Source organism: Apis laboriosa, unplaced genomic scaffold, assembly GCF_014066325.1.
Source record: "Apis laboriosa isolate Shangri-la unplaced genomic scaffold, ASM1406632v1 scaffold13_cov153, whole genome shotgun sequence".
Classification (NCBI taxonomy): domain Eukaryota; kingdom Metazoa; phylum Arthropoda; class Insecta; order Hymenoptera; family Apidae; genus Apis; species Apis laboriosa.
In genome coordinates this window covers 938654-964069 of record NW_025221370.1, presented here as the reverse complement: position 1 = coordinate 964069, position 25416 = coordinate 938654, and the positions used below count along the sequence as shown (strand labels likewise).

Sequence of the window (25416 nt, the reverse complement as noted above, 5' to 3'; positions counted from 1 at the left end):
ATTAAACCTACTTTTATCTGACTTTTATACTCGTCGAGAAAAATGCTGTTTGCGTAGCTTCAATGAGAATGGAGAGTGTACTTAAGGAAACGAGTGTCCTCGAAACATTCGTGAAACATTTCACAACTTTTCTATTCTTTTTTTTTTTTTTTCTTGTTTACGCAACTGAAAACAGAGGCTTAAATAATCAGCCTTAATTATAAATAAATATCAATTAACTTTTCAATTTTCACACACAAGTACGCAAAGTTACCAAATTTCTTCAATAAGACCGTGAAACGCGATATTCTATCTAAATATTATTATTAACCATTTGTTTCGTCTATAATAATTCGAGAACAGAGAGATGCATTCATCGACCCCAAAGCATTTTACAAATGCTCGCGGAACGCATTTATCGTAATAACGATACATCGATATAAACCATTCATTCGATTTATCATCTCTCGCTCTCGAGTCGACTCGAGGAAAGAAAATTATAATCGAGAGTTGGGGAAAATTGTTGAACGTTTCGAATTTACGGAACGTAGGTAGATCAAGTAACGCGGCACGGTTCCAGAAATCGAGGCATTAAAAATAGGGACGGCAAGTTTGATAATGCGATAGGTTACGCAGCTACGCGTTCGCGATAGTTTCTCATGGACGAGAGAGAGTTTTCGGGGGATATCGTTGATTCGTACTACTGTCCCCGATGATATTTAAAGATCAATACCAACGGTTCGATGTATCGATTTGGCTACTCTTCAGGATAGCTCTAGTTCGAAATGTTTCGAAATAACTGTTCCCATTAATTACGAAGTTTCGATTTGGGAAAGGGAAAAAAAAAAAATATTCTACTCGAGATCCTTGCACGATACTCGAAGCGATCCGACGAAGTTGGAAAATGTAAACACGCGTTGCTGTTCGATAAATCGAATTACAATCTCAACTATATTATCTTACGTTTACTTCTAAAACACTTAATCGAAGTAAATCTGTCATTTTTTTATTTTTTTTATTTTTTTTAATCTTTCCTCAAGTGGCTGAAACTCGTAGGGATGAACAAATAGTTTTATTTTTTCCCCTCTCCCCTTCGACCGTTTAGTCGGCTAAAGCGCTCGTATCTCGTGTCTGGATCCGATATAGAAAGCAAAAAACAAGCGTGTACGCGACTTTTATTTGCTGAGCAAATAACAGTTGCGCCATTCCTCGTCGGACAACGTGGGATGAAAACAGGGCCGCCCAGCCTCGTAAATAGTTAAATATTCCCACGATACAATTTGTCCAATTTGTTTCTCGTTTTTTTTTTTTTCCTTTTCTTTTTTAATTCGCGATGATCGCTTTGAGAAGTTTCGCGAGAAGTCTCCAGCTCCACTTTGATTGAAAAAGTAGGGATCCGCGTCGATGATATACGAGGTGTGTACAGGGTGGGTATGGTTTAAAACGGTTTAAGGATAAACACGGATGCGCATCGATCCGTGGAACGAGGTGAAAACGTTCGAAGCAATTACTCGCGGCTCGCGTAACAATACGCGGCGCGATTTAATAATTCAGTTCACGGATGACTGGCTGTTTCATGGCTCGGCACGCGTTAAGCGTTTGTCTATACTGGATCCGTGCCAAGGGATGTTTAACAGAGGTGTGGGAGATCGAGTTATATCGAGTTTGATTTTAGCCACGACACTTTCGGTTAAGGGTGGCTACTGTTGTTGTACGATACCGCGAGATTATCGGCTTTTCACACCGATTCTCATCCTTCCCAGACGAATATCCCTTTTGTTGCGACGAGTTCAGGAAGATCGGTTTCTAAAACTGAAACTGAATGCAGTTGATCGTCCGTTTACAAAGTTTTTTGAAATTGAAAATTTAGTGGAATTATTCCCACGAGTTGAGGATAATATAGAGATAATAGGAAGAATAGGAAGTTTAAGTGGTTTTTGAGGGATAAACTTGTATCTTTTTATGATTTAATCGATGAATGTATTGGCTCTCTTTATACATATAAATATATATATATATATATATGTTTTAAACGATATTCGATAAATTTTAATATCAAATAATGATAAAGTTTTATGATTTGCGAGTGATTTCTCCTTTTTTTTTAAAAAAAAAATAAAATCGAAAATCACCGGTGAAACAATAAAGTTCGAATCGAAATTTGAATCGCAAATGTAATATCGTCCCCCATTTCGTTCATGGATTTATTAGATTTATACGATTTCGATATATTTCTATTCATATGATTAAACGAAATTATTAATCCTCGTAAATACGGGAAAAGAATTAATAATTACATTAAACGGAAACATTGATGGTGGTGGCGTAATTAATATACCGTTAATTATCCATAATATAAAATATAAAGTGGAGCGGTGAACAACGTATTGAACAACGTTGTGAACAATTATAAATTTACCCCTTCTGGTGATTATATATAGTTTTGAGCTGCAATTTTAACGAGTTGAATAATATTGATGAAGGAACAATGGATGGTTGATTGAATAGGAGCGTTGGTATCCGTTATTTAAACTCCCGACACACGAGCAACGCGCGTTGTTTCGTACGGGTTAATCGTTGAAAGTTTCACGCGCATAATTAAATCCCGTTGAATTACCGCAATTGTAATTGATAACTGACGCTCACCCATTCGACTATCGCGTTACGGGAAAAATGAAAGCATCGGGGGAATATTCCTTTCTTCGATTCAAAATAAATTTATTAAAAAAAAAAAAAAAAAAAAGAAGAAGAAGAAGCGTTAAATTTTGAAGAAATATAATTCGAAAAATAGAGGAGGGATCGATACGTTCCTTATTCTATTCGTTTACTTTGAAAACTGTATGGCAGAGGTACGGGAAAAATGTAGCTTTTGCGGTTTCATTCCTCTCTTGTGGATTTAACAATACGATCGTGCCACAATTTCCGCTGTTCGTAGCATAATTTTTACTGTCCACGTTCAAATAAACTTTACTCTTACGAGTGGAAAATTCGAAGCGGAAAAATTGGAGGACAATTTTTTTTCTTTATCAAATATTTTTTTCCAAATTCTTTCTCTATCTTTAAAAACGAACGATGAAAAAGTCATTATCAAAGTAGAATTGTTAAACGAATCGCGTTGATATTAAAATTTCTATCTTTTCTTTTTCTTTTTTTTTTTTTTTTTTTTTTTTTTTTTTTTTTTTTTTTTCGATCGAACAAATCTCGAGTTAAGCGATAGTTGCGACGTGACATAATTATCATCGGTGGAACGAAAGAGTAAACGAGAATAAAAAGAGCAACCATAAATGTCGAACGCTTTGTAAACCAAAACGAGTAATATTATCAAAAGGACGTAATGGAATCAACGTTGCGAAGAATGCTATAAAATTATGCAAAGTGTTGCAAGTTGCTTTGCTACAAAATTAGATTTCGTGTAGATCGGATGTTCTTTTTTTTACGAAACAAAATTAAAAATATATTAAAAATAAATTTCATCTATTTCTGATATCTCTCTTCACATTCAATGCTGATAAAAGTTTCTCGTAACAACCAACCAACATCGAATTTTCGTTAATTTAACTATAATATCACCGATTCGAACGGAAGAGAGCCTCGAGATTCTACAATCATAATAATCCGGCCAATGTAAGAATCAAATCTCTCCCTCGTAAGGACTTACCCTCTTACGTTCGACTTACTAAATGTAAACTCGAGCCCGTTCCATTTTCCAACTCCTTGCGTCTTTCTCAATATTCTCTCTAGCAATATGCTGTATAAGCTTTCGAAAGCTTCTCTATCGTCGATTTATTTATCCGATTAAAATTAATTACACGCTCGAATCGTACGAATAACGACGGCTTTCGAGCCCGCCCATCAATGTATTATCAATGCACACCGAAGTGAAACGATTCTCTTAGATAAATAGATAACATATTAATAACATTCGTGTGTTAATTATTCGCTTATTAGATTTCCATTGCAATTATCTATCTCGCGTATATTCTAACCACGATATGAACGCCCACGTTCAAGTTTTAATTCACTCCCAGAAAACGTTGAAAAGTTAAATCGTTTACATCCCTCTGGATCCTTTCTTTCTAAATTGTTCGATCCGATAAATCCTCTAACTTGAACAGTATTTTGCCAGAGATGGCTGTTAATTTTTCTTCTCTCTCTCTCTCTCTCTCTCTCTCTCTCTCTCTCTCTCTCTCTCTCTCTCTCTCTCTCTCTCTCTCTCTCTCTCTCTCTCTTTCTCTCTTCGTTGGTCACGCCGATTTCGCTTCGAAACGACTGAAAGCGAAACATCGAGTGCACCCGTTCAATGCGCGTATCGCGTGCCGAGCTCCCATTCGACGATCTGAAAAGACTCGCCCCGAAAGGGGAAGGTTCGTTCCATCGGGCAGACTTTTCGTTTCCCTCCAATGGAAATAAAGATATCGTCCCGATCTCTTCTCTCGTCTCGGACGATTTTATAATTTTATAATAATATACGTTCGTTTTCACTTGATGTATAATTTTCGTCGAGTCGTAAGTCACGTAAGTGAACGTAGAATTTTTCCAACGGGGGGAAATTACGAGTTAAGGTGATCGCGAATGTGGAGTGTGATAAACGTTTCAATTTCCTGTTGCAAGAATGGTAGAATGGTTGTAGTGTGCGAAATCGATTCTACGAATGCACGAGAATAAAAATTCACCGGTTTTATCCGGTTTATAGTTTTCTAACAGCGCTACATTTTTCTAAATATCCATTTCGTTTTATTCATTTCTTTTTCGTCATCTTTAATCTTTTCGCAATTTTCAATCTACCAATCTAGTTTCATCTCGCTTAATTTGTTCTTTTTATCCTCGAAATCAACTCCTTGAAATCCACCTGTTCAAATTCACGATTAGATGAACTCATTGTTCCATCTCCAGGCGAACCTCTCGATCCTTTCATTCTTTGACCAAACTCGGTCGAATTCCTTTGCAACGTTGAACCAACGTTCGCTAATCTCTGATTTTACTCAAACCAAATAGAGTCCTCTTTCGATCTTCAACTCTAAAGTGCCTTTCCAACGTCTATATAAAATATATAAAATATTCATTTGTTCCATCGCATTCGCTTTATATCACGTTAAACATTATACGCGCATCTCCTGGCAATAACGTGCAATTTTTCAACGATTCAACGGGAATATATACACAAGTGAAACGCGTAATAATTCCTCGTCGAGAGAAGCAAGTTCGAGTATAGATAACGTAAAATAGGAAATATCACGCGAACGCGGCCCATTAACGCGACCCTCGTTGGCTACGGATATAATTATAAGAATTTCACAGAAGCCAATGTAATTCCACCTTCCCGTTTGATCGAACCGAATTACGTAAATCGTGCACGCGGAAAAACGTGATTGACACGACGAGAGGATAATTATTTGAATTCCTATAACTGAATTCTATCCTCCCTTTGTCGCTATATTCCGTTATTTGTCCGCTTTCGGGGCTTCTCGAATGGCGCGAAGAGTGGCTCAACAATCCCGTTCAACAAGCCTGTTTCATCGGGATCGCAAAATGTGCGCGTAACACGATCCCTGTAATGATTAAAACGTTTGAAAGTGAAGCCATTTGTTACGATACATTCGAGATATCTTGGAATTCTCGAAATACGTTACGAACAAAAAATTTCCAAGGATATCGATTTCGATCCACGATCTCTTATACAAATTCAACGATCGTTCAAAATTATGTTCGTCGAACTTTTTAATATTTTAGATATTTCGCACCTGGACATCGATAACATATTATCGATCACGACAAGTCTCTATAAACATTAGCCGGACATGCATATCCTTTCACGCCTCTAACGCGTTTACCTACGTGAAAGCATCGGTAGTCGTCACAGGTAATAAACAGGTAATAAACTTGTGCATTTGCACCATGGTTCGATACGTTCGATCGTACCAAAAAAGGGAGTGAATTCCTGTTTCCTCCGAGTCGAGTATCCTAATATTATCTATTATCAGATAACAGATACCGTGTAATTGAATATATACCATAGACTCCATCCTTTCTTCAAATTGACCCGACCGTCTACTCCCAAGATGGTGGTTTCTCTTCTCTTCGTAAAATTCTTCTGGGCGATTATCCGTTTCCATAATTGATCCGAAAGTGACCCCGAAAGTTGGAATTAATTAACGATGGGTCGAGGAAAAGTGGCGAGGTAAAGTTTCGCTTAGCGGTGGAGAAAGCAAGTTCTTTTTTCGAACGCTCGAACGAGTCTCTCGCGTCGTCGTCTTCTTTCTCTTTCTCCCCCTCTTTCTCTCTCCGACCGCTGTACACACGGGATCGTGGTGGAGCAAATAGCGCGTGAAATCGCCGCTCCTGTTCGAGAAGGAATTATCCGGAGATTTTTACTCAACTCCCATCTATCCCCCCTCCGCGCTAATTCTTCTCCGTCGATGGCGCTTATTTGTTTAGCTGGCAGGCAGCCGGGAAAATTGCGAACTTCGCGAGCCATTTGATACAGGGATTATTTATTCATGCTTATGAGCCCTGCTTCTTTCGAATTCTTCTCCCTCCCTCTCGAATTTCAGTTTAACGTTGGAAATACGATGATCCGATGGAAATTTTACAACTCGAGGGATTCGAGAAACGGGGGAGGGGGGGATTTCAAATTGTGAAAAAGATTCGAAAGTTTGATAGCGTTAAAAATGTATATTCGTGTGCAAGAGTCGATAAACGAAACTCGTTACATTGGTACAATTTTAGATATTTTAGATATTCTTGCAAACGTGGGATGTATCGTACGTGAGAGAACGTACGTTGTATTCCAAAACATTCATACCGAGAAAAGAGTATCGCGCGAAAGAAAGAACGTTTCAACGCTTCGTTCGCTGAAACTTTTCTCCAAGTTTTTTTTTTAACTCTGATCAACATTCTTCTCGACGCGTCACTCTTGCGAGCTTGTTCTCGAAATACGAGCGAAATTATCATACGAAAAGAGATCGTGCGATGAAAATTAGCGAAGAAAGACGTTGAAATAGAGGGAAAAAGCGAAAGAGAGAGAAAGGAAATTCGTGATGATCACGGACTATTTAATCTGTAGAAAAATAATATTAAGAGAAACTTTTAACGTAATTATTAACGTGATCGACGATGAATAAAATCATAGTAAATATTTTTTAGCTAACGTTTCTCAGATACGGTATGAAGAACGCGACACAATTGTATTTTTGTTTTTCCTTCCTATTATACTTTAATCCCGCATTATCTAAAATTCATTTCGGATGGCTTCTCCCGGAGCTCGAGCAAAAAAAGTTAACTACGTGGATAGGTTTGCGCGCTGTAGGTGTGCGCGTCAGAGTCGGGTTATCGTGGTGTTGGTGAAATTAAAAAAAAGGAACAGGAGTTTCGTAAGAGTTATGAGATATACTTACGGAAATGAGAAATCCTTATACAAAAAAGAAAAAAAAAAAAAGAACAAAATATTACATAGACGTAAAATTAATATATCTAAAAATTTGTAATGTATCGATTCATGAGAAAACGTATAATAAAATTAATATGTGGAAAGAGAAAATTATTATATTAAAAATTTCGCGTAATAAAGTATAAAAAGAATGAGTTTTGTGATATTACGGAATTCTATAGAAAATTACGCAGGTTACGTTTATTTTATATAATTTTATAAAAAAAGAAATTGTAGAATGAGAAATTGAAGCAAATAGAATAGAATCGACCACAGAAAAAACAGAACGGAATTACGAAAAAAAACGAAATCCACTTAGTTCTGTTCGAAGATAATTACCTTCCTAAAAGAAAGCGTAACATTTATACAAAATAATATCGATTGAAAGTATAAAAAAAAAAAAATCAAATAATCATTTGGATTATCTTCGAATAATTTTTCAAGTTATTTTTAATTTCTAATCGAGTGACGAAATTTTCATCGAAATTAAATTTTTCCCGAATTTTCGAGATATCTTGTGTTTTTTTTATGTATTCGCGGTACAAATTACAAAATACAAAAATTTAATCTTGAAAATATAAAACTTTTTACAGAGAGTCTCTTCAATTTTTACCTATCCAAGCGATAAGAATTTTATCCGAATTAAATTTCGCTCGAAACTTGGAGAAATATCTCTTTACAGATCTTTCTTCTCCCGCGTGAAAAAAATCGTAAGATTGCTTTTTTTTTTTTTTTGCGCATAAATTGGAAGGAAAAAATGGAAAGGTATGGGAAATTGGTTGAAAGGCGATTCGATGAACGGGATTCCGAATTGTTTGCAAAAGTGATTTTCAAGTCGGATCGTTGTTTGCTGTGGCAACACAACAGTGAAATCGGAAAGGGTGAGAGGTTAAACGAACGATACGTGCCGTCGTTAACCTCTTGATTTGCTTGCGTATGACCCATCATTGTAAACAGGTCGGTCATCACTATTGTGAACCGCACTGAATTAATTAATCCTTTCATTAAATCTAATGCGGCAACTCGTGCCCCGCCACTCGAATCTATAACGCGGCTCGCACTTGTTACGCGCGGTTACCAGATTTTAACGCGAAACCATTTTCGTTATTACAATTTTAATCGTTATACGTAGTGGGATCCGTTACAATCCGTATATAATAGTATAATTTATACCTGCATGCGAGATGATGTAAACATCAAGTGGAGCGAAGTAAACAAGATAAGCCAACATTCGCGTGAATTTAATAAAAGGGGATTTAATAAGAGTTGCTAGATTAATGATAATAAAATTAAAATATAAATAAATATTTATTTTTCTTTTCGCACTTTTTATTCGTATTCAGAAAGATCTAGATACCGTTTGATTATCTCCACGCCTTCGATAATCCAAACACCTGTACAGCTAACTTTCCCCTCGCCATTTTATCATAATAATCATGAGCGAATTGTACGAGTGTCGCTGAGATAATTTAGATGTAGAGAAATACCAATTTCGCGAATACAAGGTGGATGATTTTTGGAAATACAGACGAAACTTTTCTCTTCTTCTCAGTACTTTTATACCTTGTACAAGCTATTTCGGGTAAACAGAGGTTATTGTCACAGCCGAATTAATTCATTCTTTCGTTAAAGTTGCTTCCCAGGATCATACGAATAACGACTGTCTGGCCATAGCCGTTTTGTCTACCGGAACATCGGGTTACCTGAAAGCAGACAACATGTTTTATCCAGCCCAAATGCTATGGATGCCTTTCCTGTCTGATTCGTGTCCCAGCTTGATCGACAAGCCAAAGATATTCTTCCTCCAGGTGAGTTATTTTTTTTTTCTCAGATATATTTATTTTGTCGACATCGATATCTGGCGAGCAACGATCAATCGGCACTCGGGACAAATTTTCCCTAGTGATCTTTAATCCGTGGACTGTGTTGGACTTCTTTTTATCAATAATTTCTCTTCCTCCTTTTACGCTTTCGACTGTGCACCTGTTTAGATTGCAAATAAAATTAACGCTACATCGTAAAATGGAAAAAATCTCGATAGATCGAGTGACGCGAGAGTCACAGAAAAAATATTCATGGAAAGAGTTTTAATTAAGCGTTCATGGTGTGAAATACATCGATCTTGTTCTAGTTTCGCTAACTCTATTTATCTTTTCGTTTCTATGAATCTAATGGTGAAAAAATTGTTTTTTCTTAAGAGAGGATTAATTAACTCGGTTATATCTTTATTCTTACTTTATTCTTTCTTCAATATTTTGGAATATATTAACGAGTTTTATTCGCCACGGTTTTTTTTTTTTATAATATTTTCTTATCGGTTATTCAAACGGAAACTAAAATGAGAAGGAAAGAACTTGTACGTATTAAAATTGTAAATAGAATTAATTTTTAACAAAGCGCAAGGCTCTCTTTGGAAATGGACAAGATGAAATAAATAAAGATATTTTTATCCCGTCTTGATTCACGATAATATTGATCCTCGATTTTCAAAAGATTTTCAATCGTTCGCGAAGTTGTTCAATTAAATAGAATTGCGATATAATCGGGAGAATCGTGAGAAATTGTCCGATCTCGAGGCCGAAAGTAGGAAGAGGTTGAAGTATAAAACGGGATAATGTGAATATTTCACACGATGATAACGTAAATCTTGATTTCGTTCGCGATGTAATCCTTGCCTGATCTTTTTCCATTTATCTGCTACAGGATGATCTCTCAAGGATTTGCAACACGAAGCGCATTACCGCGGAAATGTTTTTCCTTTTTTTTTTTTTTTTTTTGTTCTTTTGCGATCTCGTGAAATGCTCCTATTATAAATACAGCGTGTCGATTTCGAAATGATGAAATATTTCGTGAAATAATTGATATCAAAGAAAAATTCTCAGAAAAAAATATTTTCCATAGGTAAAAATATTGATACGATTGATCGCATTCAAGAAAACGTGCATTTAAAACATCATTGGAAAATAAATTTCGAATTAAAAGCATGCTGCATTTGCAAAATTCAACATTCAAGTCAGACACTCTGCGTTATCTCTCGAAAAGATCGCGTAACGCATCGAAATGATTCGAAGCGAGAATCGTAATTAAAAAAAAAAAAAAAAAAAAAAAAAAAAAAAAAAAAAAAAAAAAAAAAAAAAAGCGAATTTATTTATTCGAGAAAAAAGCTATACCTGTCATCTGCCTCGCACGATTTTCTTTCTATTCCGATAAATTTTCATACGCTCCACGAAACTACTTTGTTTAACTTTTTTTTTTGCTCGGTCGAAACCAAGTTCTCGTCGAATCGAGTTCTCCCCTCCTCCCCCTCCTCCCAAAAGCAATAAGACCGTGTTTTGTTCGATATAATGAAACTTGGAAAACAAGCTGTTCCGCGTGAATCAATTTGTCGTTAACACGCTCGCCAACGTATTACACATCTGCAACCACGTATTAACGCTGTTCATTCCCCGGTTATCGGAAACGCGATAGAAACGGATGTTTTTGCTTCGTGGAATCTACAAAATAAACTCGAAAACGCGGAGAAGTAGAAACACTCGACGCTCGTACAAACAGAAACGTCGCACCTACCTCCCATCCACCATACGAATATTTCGAGGGAAATTTTAAATCGTGAAACGGAATTTAACGCGATGAACTTACTCACGATGGCGTATAGAGAGGGTGTGTATAAATGTATTGCTCGTTTTACGGGGACGAGAGGAGACGAGTGGAAACGAGATGGATAGAAAATAATTGGTAACCGTTTGAAATTATTATTTTTTTTTTTTATCGTAATTAGAGAAACTGGATAGAAGATTTTTTTTTTAAAATTTAAATTCGTTATTTCGAATTCGCGGGGAATTAGCGCTTGCAATAAACCAGTTTGTTTTTGGGATCGATACGCGTTCGAGATTATTATTCGCATTATTAACCATTCTCCGTTCTAGATTTAATAGGGTTGACTATAACGACTCTCTCGTTTATCGGGAATTTTTTTTTTTTTCTATAACATCATTTTAAAAATTCTAATAGATAAATGCTTCGTGTTATCGAGCGAAAAATTTTGAATAATCGAAGGAAAATGCAACGATTGCTAACGAATTTGAGATACGCCCGCGTAATTAATTTTTATATAATATATTTCGTTAAACAATTAAATAAATAAAGCCTCGAAACTCTCGAAAACGCCTTCAGCTACAAATAAAAACACGCACGCGTAACATTATTCCCCTTCGAAATTTTTCTGCAATTCAAGCAATGCATAATTAAAGAATTACTTAGATACGCGATTGATGCGATTCATCCTGCGTGTTGCACGTGTTACAGGATAGAATAGCGCGTTTTGAAAATATTCCATGATAAAAAAAAAAAACAGGAAAGCACCAAACGAACGTCGATGCTTGAAAAATATTTGAGACGCGATTACACGGGGAAGAGAATAAAAATCCTCGACGATCAAATTTCTCCTCCTCGTTAACTCGAACTACGAAGCGTCATTACGACGTTTCAGCGTTCACCGACCTTTTTTTTTTTTTTACATTTCTCCTCGACGTTTCCTCGACGAAGGGAAGTTTCACGCTTATAAGAAATGAATTCTTGCCGCGAAGGGTTAAGGGTTCGACGATAGGGGGCACGTGAAAATCGAGGGAACGAGCTCGTTCTCGCGGGGAGCAAAAGTGGCTCTAACGCTCTCGGTGTTTCCGGTTGTTCGCGACGAGCTAGGTGGTGCGGCGCTAACGGAAGTGGAAAAGACGACATAGTTAATTATCCGTGCGACGTTTCAAAGGCGCGCGAAAGAGTTTTATAGTTGGCGAGCTTGCTTCACAACTCGTTTAACGAGCTCTTGAATACGTGTCAACGTATGTGGATGTGGATCGCACGCGTGATGTTAAGCCGTAGAAAAAGTTTTCTGCGCAAACGCGATACACATACGAGGATAAAAAAGAAAAAGAAGAGAAAAAAAAGGAAATTCGCCAGCAACGTGTAGAACAGGATCGAGTATTCTTTTTTTCTTTTTTTTTTTTTGAAAGATAATCGAAAAAGATTTCATAATAGAATCGAGGATTCTATTATGGAGGATAATGGAGGATTCGTTTCGAAAATCCTGTTTCGTAAATTATTAGACGATTAACAGTGAGCGTGGAAAAATTATCGTATCGAAATACGAGCCATCGTATTTGGGAAGGATCGTTCTTCGTATCGTGGGCGAATTCAACCCTGTTTTTCTTTTTTTTTTTTTTTTTCCGCCTCGTCATGTCGCGTTCTAGTATTTAATCGCGATCCTCGCCAATCTTTTTCACGATAACGTCGCGACTTTCCGCGTGATGCATAGGGAGAAGAGCGATTTTCTCTCCTGGGGGGATGTCGGTTAACGGATTGCAAAAAAAAAAAAGAAAATAAATAAAATAAAAAGTAAAAACACGGATGAACGAAAAAAATAAAATTGGAAGATACGTATCGCGTTGATTAATCTCTGGATCGAAAGATTCTTAATGGAGCGTATCGAAACTTGGCCGAGTTTAAAGAGGAAATCGAGAAATAAAGGTGAACGTATACAATTTTATTCGAATATTAAAATTGTTAAAATTACTAAAAATATATCTCCTCGATATCATCGGATATTTATATATGTAAAACCAACTGAAAACTGCTTATCAAATCTTTTTTTCTTTTTTTTTTTTACGTTTAATATTCATTTTCAAAAGCAAAGTCGAAATTATATTCACATATTTTCTTTTTTCCAGACTTACTATGATTCATCGTACAACGGAATACACGGTTTTGACCAATCGATCAATTTTTCTTTCCCCGATATTATGGTCATACACTTATTTTATAATTGTAAGTAGACGAATTTATCGTGCATTGACTCGTACGCCTTTTAAAAACACACGTGTATCTATGTATGTATGTATGTGTATATATATATATATATATATATATGAATATATGAATATTTTTATGCAAACGCGCGAATGTTTGCATCTTTATTTCGCGTGAAGAAAAAAAAATTCTTTATCTCGCGGCAAGTTGACGCAGGTACGTGCTCGAAGGGGTCGTTTCCTCGGTAGATTGTCGGAGAGAAGATTGTGCTCTCACGGATTCTTTCGCGTTTCAACGAGTGTTCGGTCCCTGAATAGGCGCGACAACACGTGCGTGTGCAATTCACGCCCCCTCCCCCTGTGCATCCCTGTCGAGCATTCATTTGCAAGTCAATAGGCGGAAAGAATAGGAGGACTATAAATTTCGTTGTTATGTTGGTGGGTATTTGCACGTGTTGGTGGGTGTTCCATCGCGTTCCGTCGGAATGAAAATGTATTCGATTATTCGAGAGAAAGAGAGAGAACGAAACCTTTCAAAAAATTCGTGTAATCGGGAATATTGATACGAGAAGAGGGCGGCGGGATCTGAAATCGAAAAAAAAAAGAAAATAATTTCTCCAATTCGTTCTTACCTAGAATTTAAATCCTACAATCCTTGCTAGCCAATCATTTGGAATATTAGATTTGGGATGGAACGATCTATCGACATTTCGGATAGCTCAATTGATTGGGGCAATCGTTCTATCGAAACGAAAGGCTTTGAAAAATAGTTTCAATCGGACGATCCTTTTTTATTTTATTACACGTTGGAAACCACTTTGACAAAAAGAAAAAAAAAATAAGAAAAGTTATTCGAAAAAGTATATCGAAAATCTTACTTGAACGATATCTGACGATCCAACAAATGTACACACACGCGCGGTAATTTCTGGTGAATGTTCGGCAACAGAGAAGAACAAAAGGAATATTTCACGCCGTTGCTCGGTCCCGTGTTCTTGGCCCGCGCTAATTTATCGAGGGAAAATGTAATAATAAGCTGGCGGACACAAATTGCATGCACGAATTATCACGTTAATCGTGTGTAACCCGAGCGTGATAAATACACATACGCGATATTTCGCCCGTTACATGGCATCTTTGTTCGTTTTACCCGTCACCATGTCGCGTAAATAATTCTCGTTCACGTCCGTAATCATTTGCCCTCGTGTTAATCCGCTTTCCAATCTATCATTTTTCGTGTAAAGAAGAAATGGGATTTAAGAATGTTGATGACCAGCTCGAATTTTATTTCATCCATCGTCCTGCGTTTTTTCCATCCTCTTCATAATTACATATCGAGTACATCTGAAACATTTTCTCCTATATAGTTCTATATACAGAAATAATTGGAAATCATATATATTGTTTTCTAAGGGAAACGTGTTGTGTAAAATTGTCGATACAAATTAGCAATCGCGTGTCGAGAAAAAAAAAGAATATCTCCCATCCCGTCTAATTAATTGTCCAAAAATGTGGATATGGCGAATAACTGCATAGCCAGAACGTAATTTAATTAACCCCGGAAATTTTGTTGCGTTTGTGGAAATTAATCGAAAGCTCGACAAGTTCGACAATGTTGGCTAATTATCGTTTGGGGAGTAATTGAATAGTGGGTCGGATTAAAATTTTTGGTCCTTCGTGATGAAAAGTTATAAGATATCCGTTGTTTGTTGTTCGACACACGTACACAGAGAAACAAATTTCTCTTGATGGCGAGAGGAGAGGATGGAGAGAATGGACAATCTATAACGGAAGAGATAGCGCGGCGATTGTTAGTGGACGCGAAGCGATACAGACAGGATTTATTGTCTCGGCAGGGCAGTGGCAGATATCATTGACTCGCGTCACTTCCGACGCCATTGATCTCCCTCGGCGCGTCATCGAATTGACAGAGTAAAATATTGAGTCCGCGCGTCATTTCGGATCGTTAATCGGTTGATTTGCGTCATGCGTTAAATAAACGGACGGCAATATGATCGGGAATTAGTCGCGAATCATCGTGTGCCGAAATTTTATGCCAAGAGGAGTGATGGATTGAAAATTATGGTCTATTTATTCGATGTCGTATTATGTAATAATTTGTAGATTTTTTGAATTAAGATAAAATTGGAATACAATCTGGAAAAATGTTTTCATTTCTTTCATATGCGTGATTTCTATGATAGAAATTGTTAAAAACGAAGAATTCAAATTCTAAAATATTTTTTTATCAAATTTTCAATTTACGTTGTAAAACTTTGTTTGTAGAAAAAATTGGAATCTTTGTGAAAATTATTTTTATTACGAATCGTCTTTCAGATGTATTGTAAAGGGACAAACGTTTCGCCCAAACGTTTACGTTATCGAGATTAATGGGAGAAATTTCGGTTGACGGCGAAACACCGTCGATAATACAGTGATACGCGATGTTAATGTTGATGTCAATCAAGCGATCCTCATAAATCGAGGTACGCATTAAGCAGCACTGAATTAAATTCAATCAAACATGGATCAACTATCGTTCACGTCTATCCATCCAAGTATGTACAATTTTTCGAAGCACAAAGTTTATCGAACAATTGGTGGGGGAAAAATATTTCCTACGAAAAAAATAATATAACATATATTTTTACTAACATGATATTTAATTCGAATCTCCTAATTATCCGTGCACACGTATAACACACGTGTTTTCCACCACGCGTAAACAGGATAATGGGTAATCGTTAACGAAATTATTCGATAACATTGCCTGAGTTTCCGGTGACAAAGAACTCTGATTGTTCCGTGCGTACATCGAACGAAAACACTCGCCCTCGTCGCATCCTCGTCGTTGTAACGTTTTCCACCTTTGTGATTTCGGCGAGGAAAAATTTTTTTCCGCGGAATAATTTCGACGTAGCGCGTTCGAGTCATCCACGAACGGATATTCCACGAACGAGGAGAATCGTTGATTGGAAAGGAAGAACGCGCGGAAATTATAGCCGAACGTTGTCCAGGGTGATCGATATATCGGGGATATCGTTGGATCGTCCCTCGTGCTTCATAATTAGTCGTTACACCGTTGATAAGCGATTGTAATTCGAAGGCCGGTTAATTGGCACGGGGAATGTTATTATAATGTTCTCCAATTTGAATTTCGCATGTGCGTAGAATTGTGACGGAGGATAATCGGATCGATACTTGTTTCAGGATTCGGAAGAAAAAAACCGCGCTTTCTCTCTGTCGATAATAATCGATAATAACGAGGGACGAAGTGGTTGTTGAACGAAAAGTGGCGCGAGCGGCGAGGAGACGATTATTCTTCGATGGATTGATTCGCTTTCAGAGAACGCTCATACCGAGAGCTTTTTCCAGATGTTTTGCCCTTTTTCGATGGTAAACAGACGACTGATCGAAAGATTTATTCCTCGTAATTTTCCTCGAATCGTATTTGGATTTATTGCGGATTATCCTCGAGTAGAACTGGAACGAATTACGTTATATCGTTTCAAAAATTGGGCTTCTGTATAATCTTATCGTAAACTTTATCGTATAATGTTCGAAATAGAGTGTGAGAAAATTATTTACGGCAAAAATAAGCACACCGCGTTCTGCGAAGAATATATCGGTTGAAACAGACGGATGATTATCTCCACGCGTTGACAACGAAAACGTTTCTTGCAACGATTACGGAAAGCGATAACGTTGCCAGTATTTGCGTTCTTCGCGTTCCATTAACGTTTCGGTGATAATGTCGTTGCCTCTATTTCCACCTATTGTTAGACGTCTCGATTATTTTCCCGTGGAAAATATATTTTCATCCAGCGTTAGGATCCATCCATAATGCTCTGGGATAACATTCGCGCTTCTTCCAGCATTTTTCCTTTTCTTTATCCGTCATAATTCTAATCACTTTTGCGATTACAATCAAATAAGCGAACGCAACGAAAGAATTTAATTTAAGAAAACATTTTTCTTTAAATTTTTCTCGAAGAATTTGTTCGATTTACGAATTAATTGCAAAAATGTATTTTTTATTATGTATGCTGGGATAAAAATTTTCACGATATCCTTAAATCGTCCATTTTCATCTAACGTTTGGGAAGATAAAATATCTATTTATATTACTTTGCTCATTTGCATTTCCCACATTCCACATACTTCCCTCATCAACTACATATTATCCTCCATATTCAACCATTTAAATACTTGCATACATTCCTAAAACCTCATACCCCATTCCACAACTAACGATAATTCGCTTCTACCGTATTCGATGCTGTGGCGCCATTTTCGTGGCAACTTGTGAACGCGCGTAAAAAAAAAAAAAAAAATACAAAATCGAAAGAGAAACTGCTGGATTAAACAATTGTAAACGAGTTTTCACGAGCGCCAATTCCCTTCCTTGATCCTCCTTTCGTGTTGTTGCCGATCCAATTGCGTTCACAAAGAAACTGTATTCTCTGATAAACGACGAGGTCATTAGTTGTTGCGAAATCTAATCCGAATAATCGGTGGCTAAAGATCGCTCTTAATGACCGAGTCGATTTACAAAAGTTCTTGGATCATTCGCGTTCCGTGTTAATTCTACACTTGAAAATTAAACCGACACGAAATACTGTAATTGTATTTCCAATTGTATATAATCGTACATCTATATTTATTGTTATGGCGCGTCGAATCTATATTCTTTCAAGTTATGAAATGGCTTCTACTTTCATTCGTCTACGTAAGCGCACATACATGCATACATACAAGAATAGATAACATTGAACATGATTTGATTATGACTTTCAGCTTCTTGGCAAAATACAAATTCCTGTTTGATGAATAAAATTACCCAAGAGTTGAACGAACATTGGCGGACCCACGATCTATTCAGAATGATGACTTCCATTGTGAGGCACGTAGTTAATTATAATCGGACATTAAGCAACGAAAAGAAACTCCAAGCCCCAACTATAGTCTCTACGTTAACACGATTAGTATATTTCGATAAAACGAAATATTTAGTTGAATTGTCGAAAAATGAAAAGACAGATTTCGATCCTTTGTTAATCCAAGATTAACAGATTAATTTGTTAATCCAATTGTCGATTTATCATTATTATTAATGTAAATAACGATCATGACAAAGAAATTTTATTTTAATCGCATTTTTGTTTTTTTATTTCTTGCTATTGCTTTTTCTTCAAAGCATGAAATATAATATTTCGAAATAAAATAGACTGAAAATGGAGAAGCAGAGATTATATCTACTACTAATTTTACTAAGTAAAAATATATAATATATATATATATACATAAAATAAATAATAAAAAAATATTTTGCAAATTACATTTATTTGTTTTATCCTTAAAATGGATAAAATGGATATTCAATGCTCGGATCAAGAATAAATAATAGATACAATTTCTGGTTAACTTTAATTACATTATTTTTTTTTTTATATTCTTTCATGGAATCGAACAAGATTCCAGAACATCGACGCTAAATATGAGATCCAATTATACAACGAATTGGCAGCGATTATAAAAAGAAATTTTCGGGTGAGCGTTTAATTAATACATGACGATAATTGATATGTTTAACGAGGAAAATGCAAAGCATGGATTAAATCCATCAGATAAAAGAGAAGAAATGTTTCGATATGATAAATTTAATATCATCGAGAATATTTATTTATTATCTCTTACCTTCGAAGAATAAAATATATAAATAAATTTATTTCATAAAATAAATAATTAAATTATCGTGATTATTGATCATTTATTAATAAATATAATATTTTGAAACAAATTTCAATATTTAATAATTGACAATATTATTTATAAATATTATGCATTTAAAATATGTGAAAAAAATATGTGAATATTTTATTTTATAAATATATATAATGCCTCCTTTTAAATATTTATATTTCTTATATGTATTTAACTTTAAGAAATATTTTGCGTTAATTTAACGAAATTTGCTATCTAAAGACTAAAGACATTTCTTATCGCAATCTCGGGAAAAATGTAAATTTTTGGAACGAGTATCGGTGATATATTTTTAATTATCACATTCGTAGATTTTCGTTGAACGAGTTTTAAAGAAGACTTCGGTTCTTAGTCCGACATTATATAAAGAATGGGTAACGAAATGCGTGCATTACTTCATTTGCAGCTATTCACAGAGTTTAATGAGCTATAAATAACTTGGTCGTAAAAATACGAAAATACGCAGAAAATTCATTCTCTTTTTAAACAAATTAAAAGTCACAAAAGATGGCGAAGAAACCTCTGGCGATATATTTTTATTATTCAACCGCGTGTACTTTTAATTTGGTTATTTTGTGTAAGTTATGATTTATTATAAGCAACCATTTGTATTGTATAAAGATGAATATTTTTCTCCGTGTAAAAAAAAATTAAATTTTTTTTTTATGATAATAAACGAAAATTTCTTTAAACACGCTTAAAAATTTCACGCCAGATGATATAAAATGATCTCATTTCTCCATTATTTTAGATTGTAATAAAATTATGAAATAGTCTATGATAAATAGAATTTTTTTTAAATTGATAGAGAGTGACTTAATTTTTCTTTTTATTATTGATATATAATCTGTATATAAATATCATAAAGATGTACTATTATTTATTTCATATATTTTTCATTTAATATTCGTTTATTTTATTTGATATATTAATATATTAATGTAATCAAAAAATATATTTTTTAAAATATAATTTTATCAAAGTCTAATTTTTAGTATTAGTATTATTATTAGTATTAGTATTATTATTTCCTATATATCTCTCATATTTTCTTCTATCAGAAAAAAATTTTCCCTTTTCTCGACAGCATAAACAATGGGGATTTACTTTCAATAGACTTAATGGAACTGTTGACACGTTTCGTAATATTATTCTAGACATATGTTACAAAACGCAGGTAAGGAAAGAAACAGTTTGTTGTCAAGTATGTTTAGCAAGCAATGTGACAAGAGTTACCTTTTCCTATGAATAAACTATGATTTTTCTTATACGAATTACGCTGAACGCTATTTCAAAGAAATATTTATTATATTTAAAATAAAAATTTTGAAAATATAATTATATAATATTTTAATTTCAAACTATATTATATAATATTTTTCTTATAGATTTTAATATTTGCAGATCAAATTTATTATTTCCTAAAACGTGAAAAATAGTTATATCGAATCGTTGATAAATTTTTAAAAAATTCTTTTTTTATGACACAGTAAATATAATAACGTGAGAATATTGCTAGTACTATATTATTAGTATCGAATGCCATTGTGAAATGAAATGAAATATAACTTGATACATCTGTTGTACCAATCGACATGTCATTTATTATCAGATAAATATCGATTATTGTACTGGTTATGAACAGTGGCAGTTCAATTTTCTTAAATTATATATTTTCAATTCAATTCCTACATTCCTCGTATATTTTAAAGTTATATTATATTATCAAGCAATATTATTATTAACACCATAATGTTGTCTATGTATCTTATTTCCTATCGTAGTTATTAAACCAAAACTGTAATTAGTACTGTAATTATCAGCGTAATTATTATAGTACAAGTTTATCAAAATTTATATTGAAATATCGACCGTATTATTAACAGTAGAACAAGAAATTATTAGATGTAAAATTGTAAATGTTTTTAGTCATATAAAATAATAATGCTAATAATAATAAAGAGGCAAGATTTGTAACGTTATAATTTCAATATTATTTTATAAAAAATAAAACGAAACATTTGCAAAACATTTATGATTGAAACAAATAATGTAAAACAATCATGATCGCTCGAGTAATAATATATAATAGGTATTTTTTAAACGAATCGGCTACAATCGAACAAATAAAATAAAACGAAATAAATTTACATATTATTTGTAATATTATTTGTAATATAATATCCTCATATTATTTAAATAATTCTACCGTAATTTTAATTCGATAAAAGATTACGATAAATAATGCAAATAAATTAAATAAATCGATGTAAAATAAATTACACGTAATTATTTGCATATTTCTCACAAACTACTTCAGAAGAGTCAGAAGTCTTATTTGCTAAAAGTCCGATCCGTATAGTTGTTGAACTACTTTCGTATCAAAGAGAAAAGAAGTCCTTCGTACTTCGAGAGAGAAGTACTAGTACGTCTGTTTGACCGTGCAATGACAATTCGATTCCATTCACTTCATCTCCGTCTTCTGTCGAGACTAAGTGAATCCTTCAAGCAAACGGAGCATGATAGAGCTACGGCTCGTTTGAGGGATGGTTAAAGGGTTTCGTTATGCGGGTTACAATCTTCGGTCTGCTGCTTCGGATGAGTAAAGGAGCACAATGGACAAAGCGTAGCAAGATGATTCAATTGTTTTAGCAAAATTTAATCCGCATCTGATGATTCTTTTTTCAGATAATCTATCTATTATATATATTGTAAAATTATAAAACTTATTAATTTTCAATTTTTTTTTAATTTAATTCTATAAATTCATTAAAATATTCATTTTACTTGAGATCTGTTACGTTAATTTCGCTCAAATACCGATACATATTGCACAAGTCAAATATTCTTTCATATTTGTTATTTTATTAATCGAATGAATATTGTTTTACTATTTCCAGCGTTCCACATTGTTCGTAGCGTTGTCTATTATGAATATATTAAGAAAATCGGATTGACATTGTAATTCCTTTGTTACATTGTTTCCTTCTCGCTCTGTTTTCCATATTTAGTAGATACAATTTTCAAAGGTATCCTTATCGTTAATAGTACAATATGTCATTTGCTCAAAGATCAACGCGCTAATCTCTTCAAAATGTGGTGAAACTTTGCTACTGATATCAAAATCGTCGTTAGAATCGTTAAAAGTTTAGTCGTTAAAGAACGACACGTTTCGATAAACAATCGAGAATTCTCTATTCAACGTTCCATCGTATTTTCTGAACTTGCTGTCGAAGTGCTTTGATCAACAACTAGCAAGATTTTCAATTTAATAATTCATCTGGTGAACCAACGAGAAGTGGAATCTATCTAGTAGATGTGGCTATATAACAAGTACGTTCTCAAAGTTGAACTACTCGAGACTAAGCGGATGACTGATTCTCTTCGTCAAAGGATGCAGGTGCTTCTGTCCCTTCATCGATCAACGCTCGATCGAACGAGAGAGAGATACTTGAAGAAACCTTGTGTTCGAATATCACCGATAACTGTATCATTTAAATCGGTAATTACAATCATATCATAGAAATTATCAACTCATGTTTCGGCGACAGAATGGATCAAAAAGAAATGATTAAAAAATGTTGATTTGATTCTTCAAATACCTAAAATATGAAAAGCCATTATTTTAAAATATTTAAAGATTCATAAAAGCATAATTATTTATGATAAATATTTGTATTGATGACAAATTTATGAAAAATATATATATATTTTTTAAACCTTTAAATATCATTATTTATTTATTTATTGTCTTAGATCTATTATGCTTCCTTACAGCAAATAATACCTGCAAATATTTGTTGATAAAATATAAATATAAATATATTTTCTCTTAATTCTCATATTTTTAAATAAATTAATTTAATAATTATATTGCTCATACCTTAAAAATTGTATTGTAAGAATAGAATCAGAATAATATTTTTAATTTTTACTTATGCTTAATAATAATCACATATAAACAATATAAATTATTTTATTCCATTGCTTTGCATATCAATAGTCTTTTTTCGAAAGCGATTTTTAAACGCAAAGCATAATTTTTAAATAACATTAATTATTGCTAAAATATAATTATATGTTTATAACCTAACCAAAAAACAATATCCTATTATGTACTTATACTTACATGTGAATATATTTAATAAATATATCAAATTCTATGAGAATATCTTTTTGTTTATTATACCTCGTTATACCATAATACAATCCTATTTAAATAGTTTTTAAATTATAATTAGTCATAAGTATATAAGAGTATCGTCATTTGATCCTATAAACTTATAAACAAATAAATTTTGTCGATAAGTTAGGAGACGATTGAAAAATTTTAATCAACGCCATCTCGCGTTTGGATCACCGAAGCTCGGACTTGTTATTAGCATAGCAGAATATATAAGGAGGTATTCGAATCCCTATGACGTCACAGACAAAGAAAGCACCATTGTGCAAGAAGGACAGAGAGCATTTTCCGTTACTTTGAATACGCCACATGGAAAATTCGTTAATTTCTCATTTTTTACTTAAAATTTCTATACTTTTAAGATCGCATCTTAAAGCTAGAGTCCTAAACAAGTTTCTCATATCAATTTTAATACGAAATTCTTTTTGATTAATTTTTTATTAACGATTAATTCGTCGTGCGTTCTAATGCATCGAAGACGCCATATTGAAAATTCATTAATTTCTCGTTTTCTACTCAAAATTTCGACACTTTTAAGATCGCATCTTCAAACTAGAGCCTTAAATAAGTTTCCCATATCAATTTTACTGCAAAATTCTTTTTGATTAATTCATTATTAACGATTAATATGTTGTATGTTCTAATACATCGAAGACCCTCGTAAAAAATTCCCCAGGATAATTCATTAATTTCTTATTTTCTATTTAAAATTTCGTTACTTTTAAGATCGCATATTCAAAGTAGAACCTTTGACAGTTTCTCATATCAATTTTAATGCGAAATTCTTTCTGATTAATTTTTTATTAACAATTAATCCGATATGCGTTCTAATACATCGAAGATATCGTATTGAAAATTTATTAATTATTTATTTTTTATATAAAATTTCGACACTTTTAAAATCGTATCATGAAGCTAGAGCCTTAAACAAGTTTCCCATATCAATTTTAATACGAAATTTTTTTTAATTAATTCATTATTAATGATTAATATGTTATGCGTTCTAATATATCGAAGACGCCATATTAAAAATTCATTAATTATTCATTTTCTATACAAAATCATGACACTTTCAAAGTCGCAAGTTGAAACTAAAGCCTCAGACAAATTTCTTATATCAAATTTAATGGAAAATTCTCTTTACTTAATTTTTTATTAAAGATTAATGCGTCATATCAGATCGACGTGATTGCTACGCAACAGATTTTTCATTAACTTCTCATTAAGAAGAAATCAATTTTCAAATTGATTATATTCATTTTAAACATTGTTCCTTCTTTTACTTTCACATATAAATTTTATTTCAAATCTTGTTGTTATTTAAATAAATAAATTAATTATTCTTTACTTGGTTACAAACTGACGGTTTGTAACTAAAACACTCTGCATAATAATCGTTAATAAAAAATTAATTAAAAAGAATTTCGTATTAAAATCGATTTGGGAAACTTGTTTAAAGCTTTAGCTTGAAGATGCAACCATAAAAGTATAGAAATTTTAAGTAGAAAACGAGAAATTAGTGAATTTTCAATATGGCGTCTTCGATGCATTAGAACGCATGACGGATTAATCGTTAATAAAAAATTAATTAAAAAAAATTTTGCATTAAAATCGATATGGGAAACTTGTTTAAAGCTCTAGCTTGAAGATGCAATCTTAAAAGTGTAGAAATTTTAAGTAGAAAATGAGAAATTAATGAATTTTCCACATAGCGTATTCAAAGTAACGGAAAATACTCTCTGTCCTTCTTGCACAATAATGCTTTCTTTGTCTGTGACGTCATAGGGATTCGAATACCTCCTTGTATATTCTGCTATGCTAATAACAAGTCGGAGCTTCGGTGATCCAAACGCGAGATGGCGTTGATCAAAATTTTTCAATCGTCTCCTAACTTATCGACAAAATTTATTTGTTTATAAGTTTATAGAATCAAATGACGACACTCTTATATACTTACATCGATTAATTATAATTTAAAAACTATTTAAATGGGATTGTATTGTGTAATAATGAGTTATAATAAACAAAAAGATATTCTCAGAAAATTTTGATATATTTGTTAAATACAATTACATGTAAGTATAAATATATAATAGTATATTATCTTTTTGGTTAGGTTATAAACACATAATTAAAAATAAGTTTTCGATTATAAATAAATGATATATGATTTTTGTAATAAATTATTCATTTAATATTTTAGAAATCGGTTCGAATTATTTAATATAAAAATCGTATTCGAAGAATTTTTGTTGATATCCTAA

The 25416-nt window shown here is 33.5% G+C and overlaps 2 protein-coding genes across 4 annotated transcripts in view; one reads left to right on the top strand and one right to left on the bottom strand.

Moving 5' to 3' along the window:
• Nucleotides 1-18362, top strand: part of LOC122720916 (caspase-1-like) — a 28808-nt gene extending 10446 nt beyond the window's left edge. Inside the window, exons 3-5 of the mRNA XM_043948008.1 lie at nt 9038-9213; nt 13129-13225; nt 18004-18362. Of these exons, the coding sequence (XP_043803943.1) occupies nt 9038-9213; nt 13129-13225; nt 18004-18275 (545 nt within the window). The 3' untranslated portion in view covers nt 18276-18362. The remainder of the gene's footprint in view (nt 1-9037; nt 9214-13128; nt 13226-18003) is intronic.
• LOC122720915 (alkaline phosphatase-like) overlaps nt 1-25416 on the bottom strand; it is a 183390-nt gene that overhangs the window by 62500 nt on the left and 95474 nt on the right. The gene's annotated exons all lie outside the window — the stretch shown is intronic.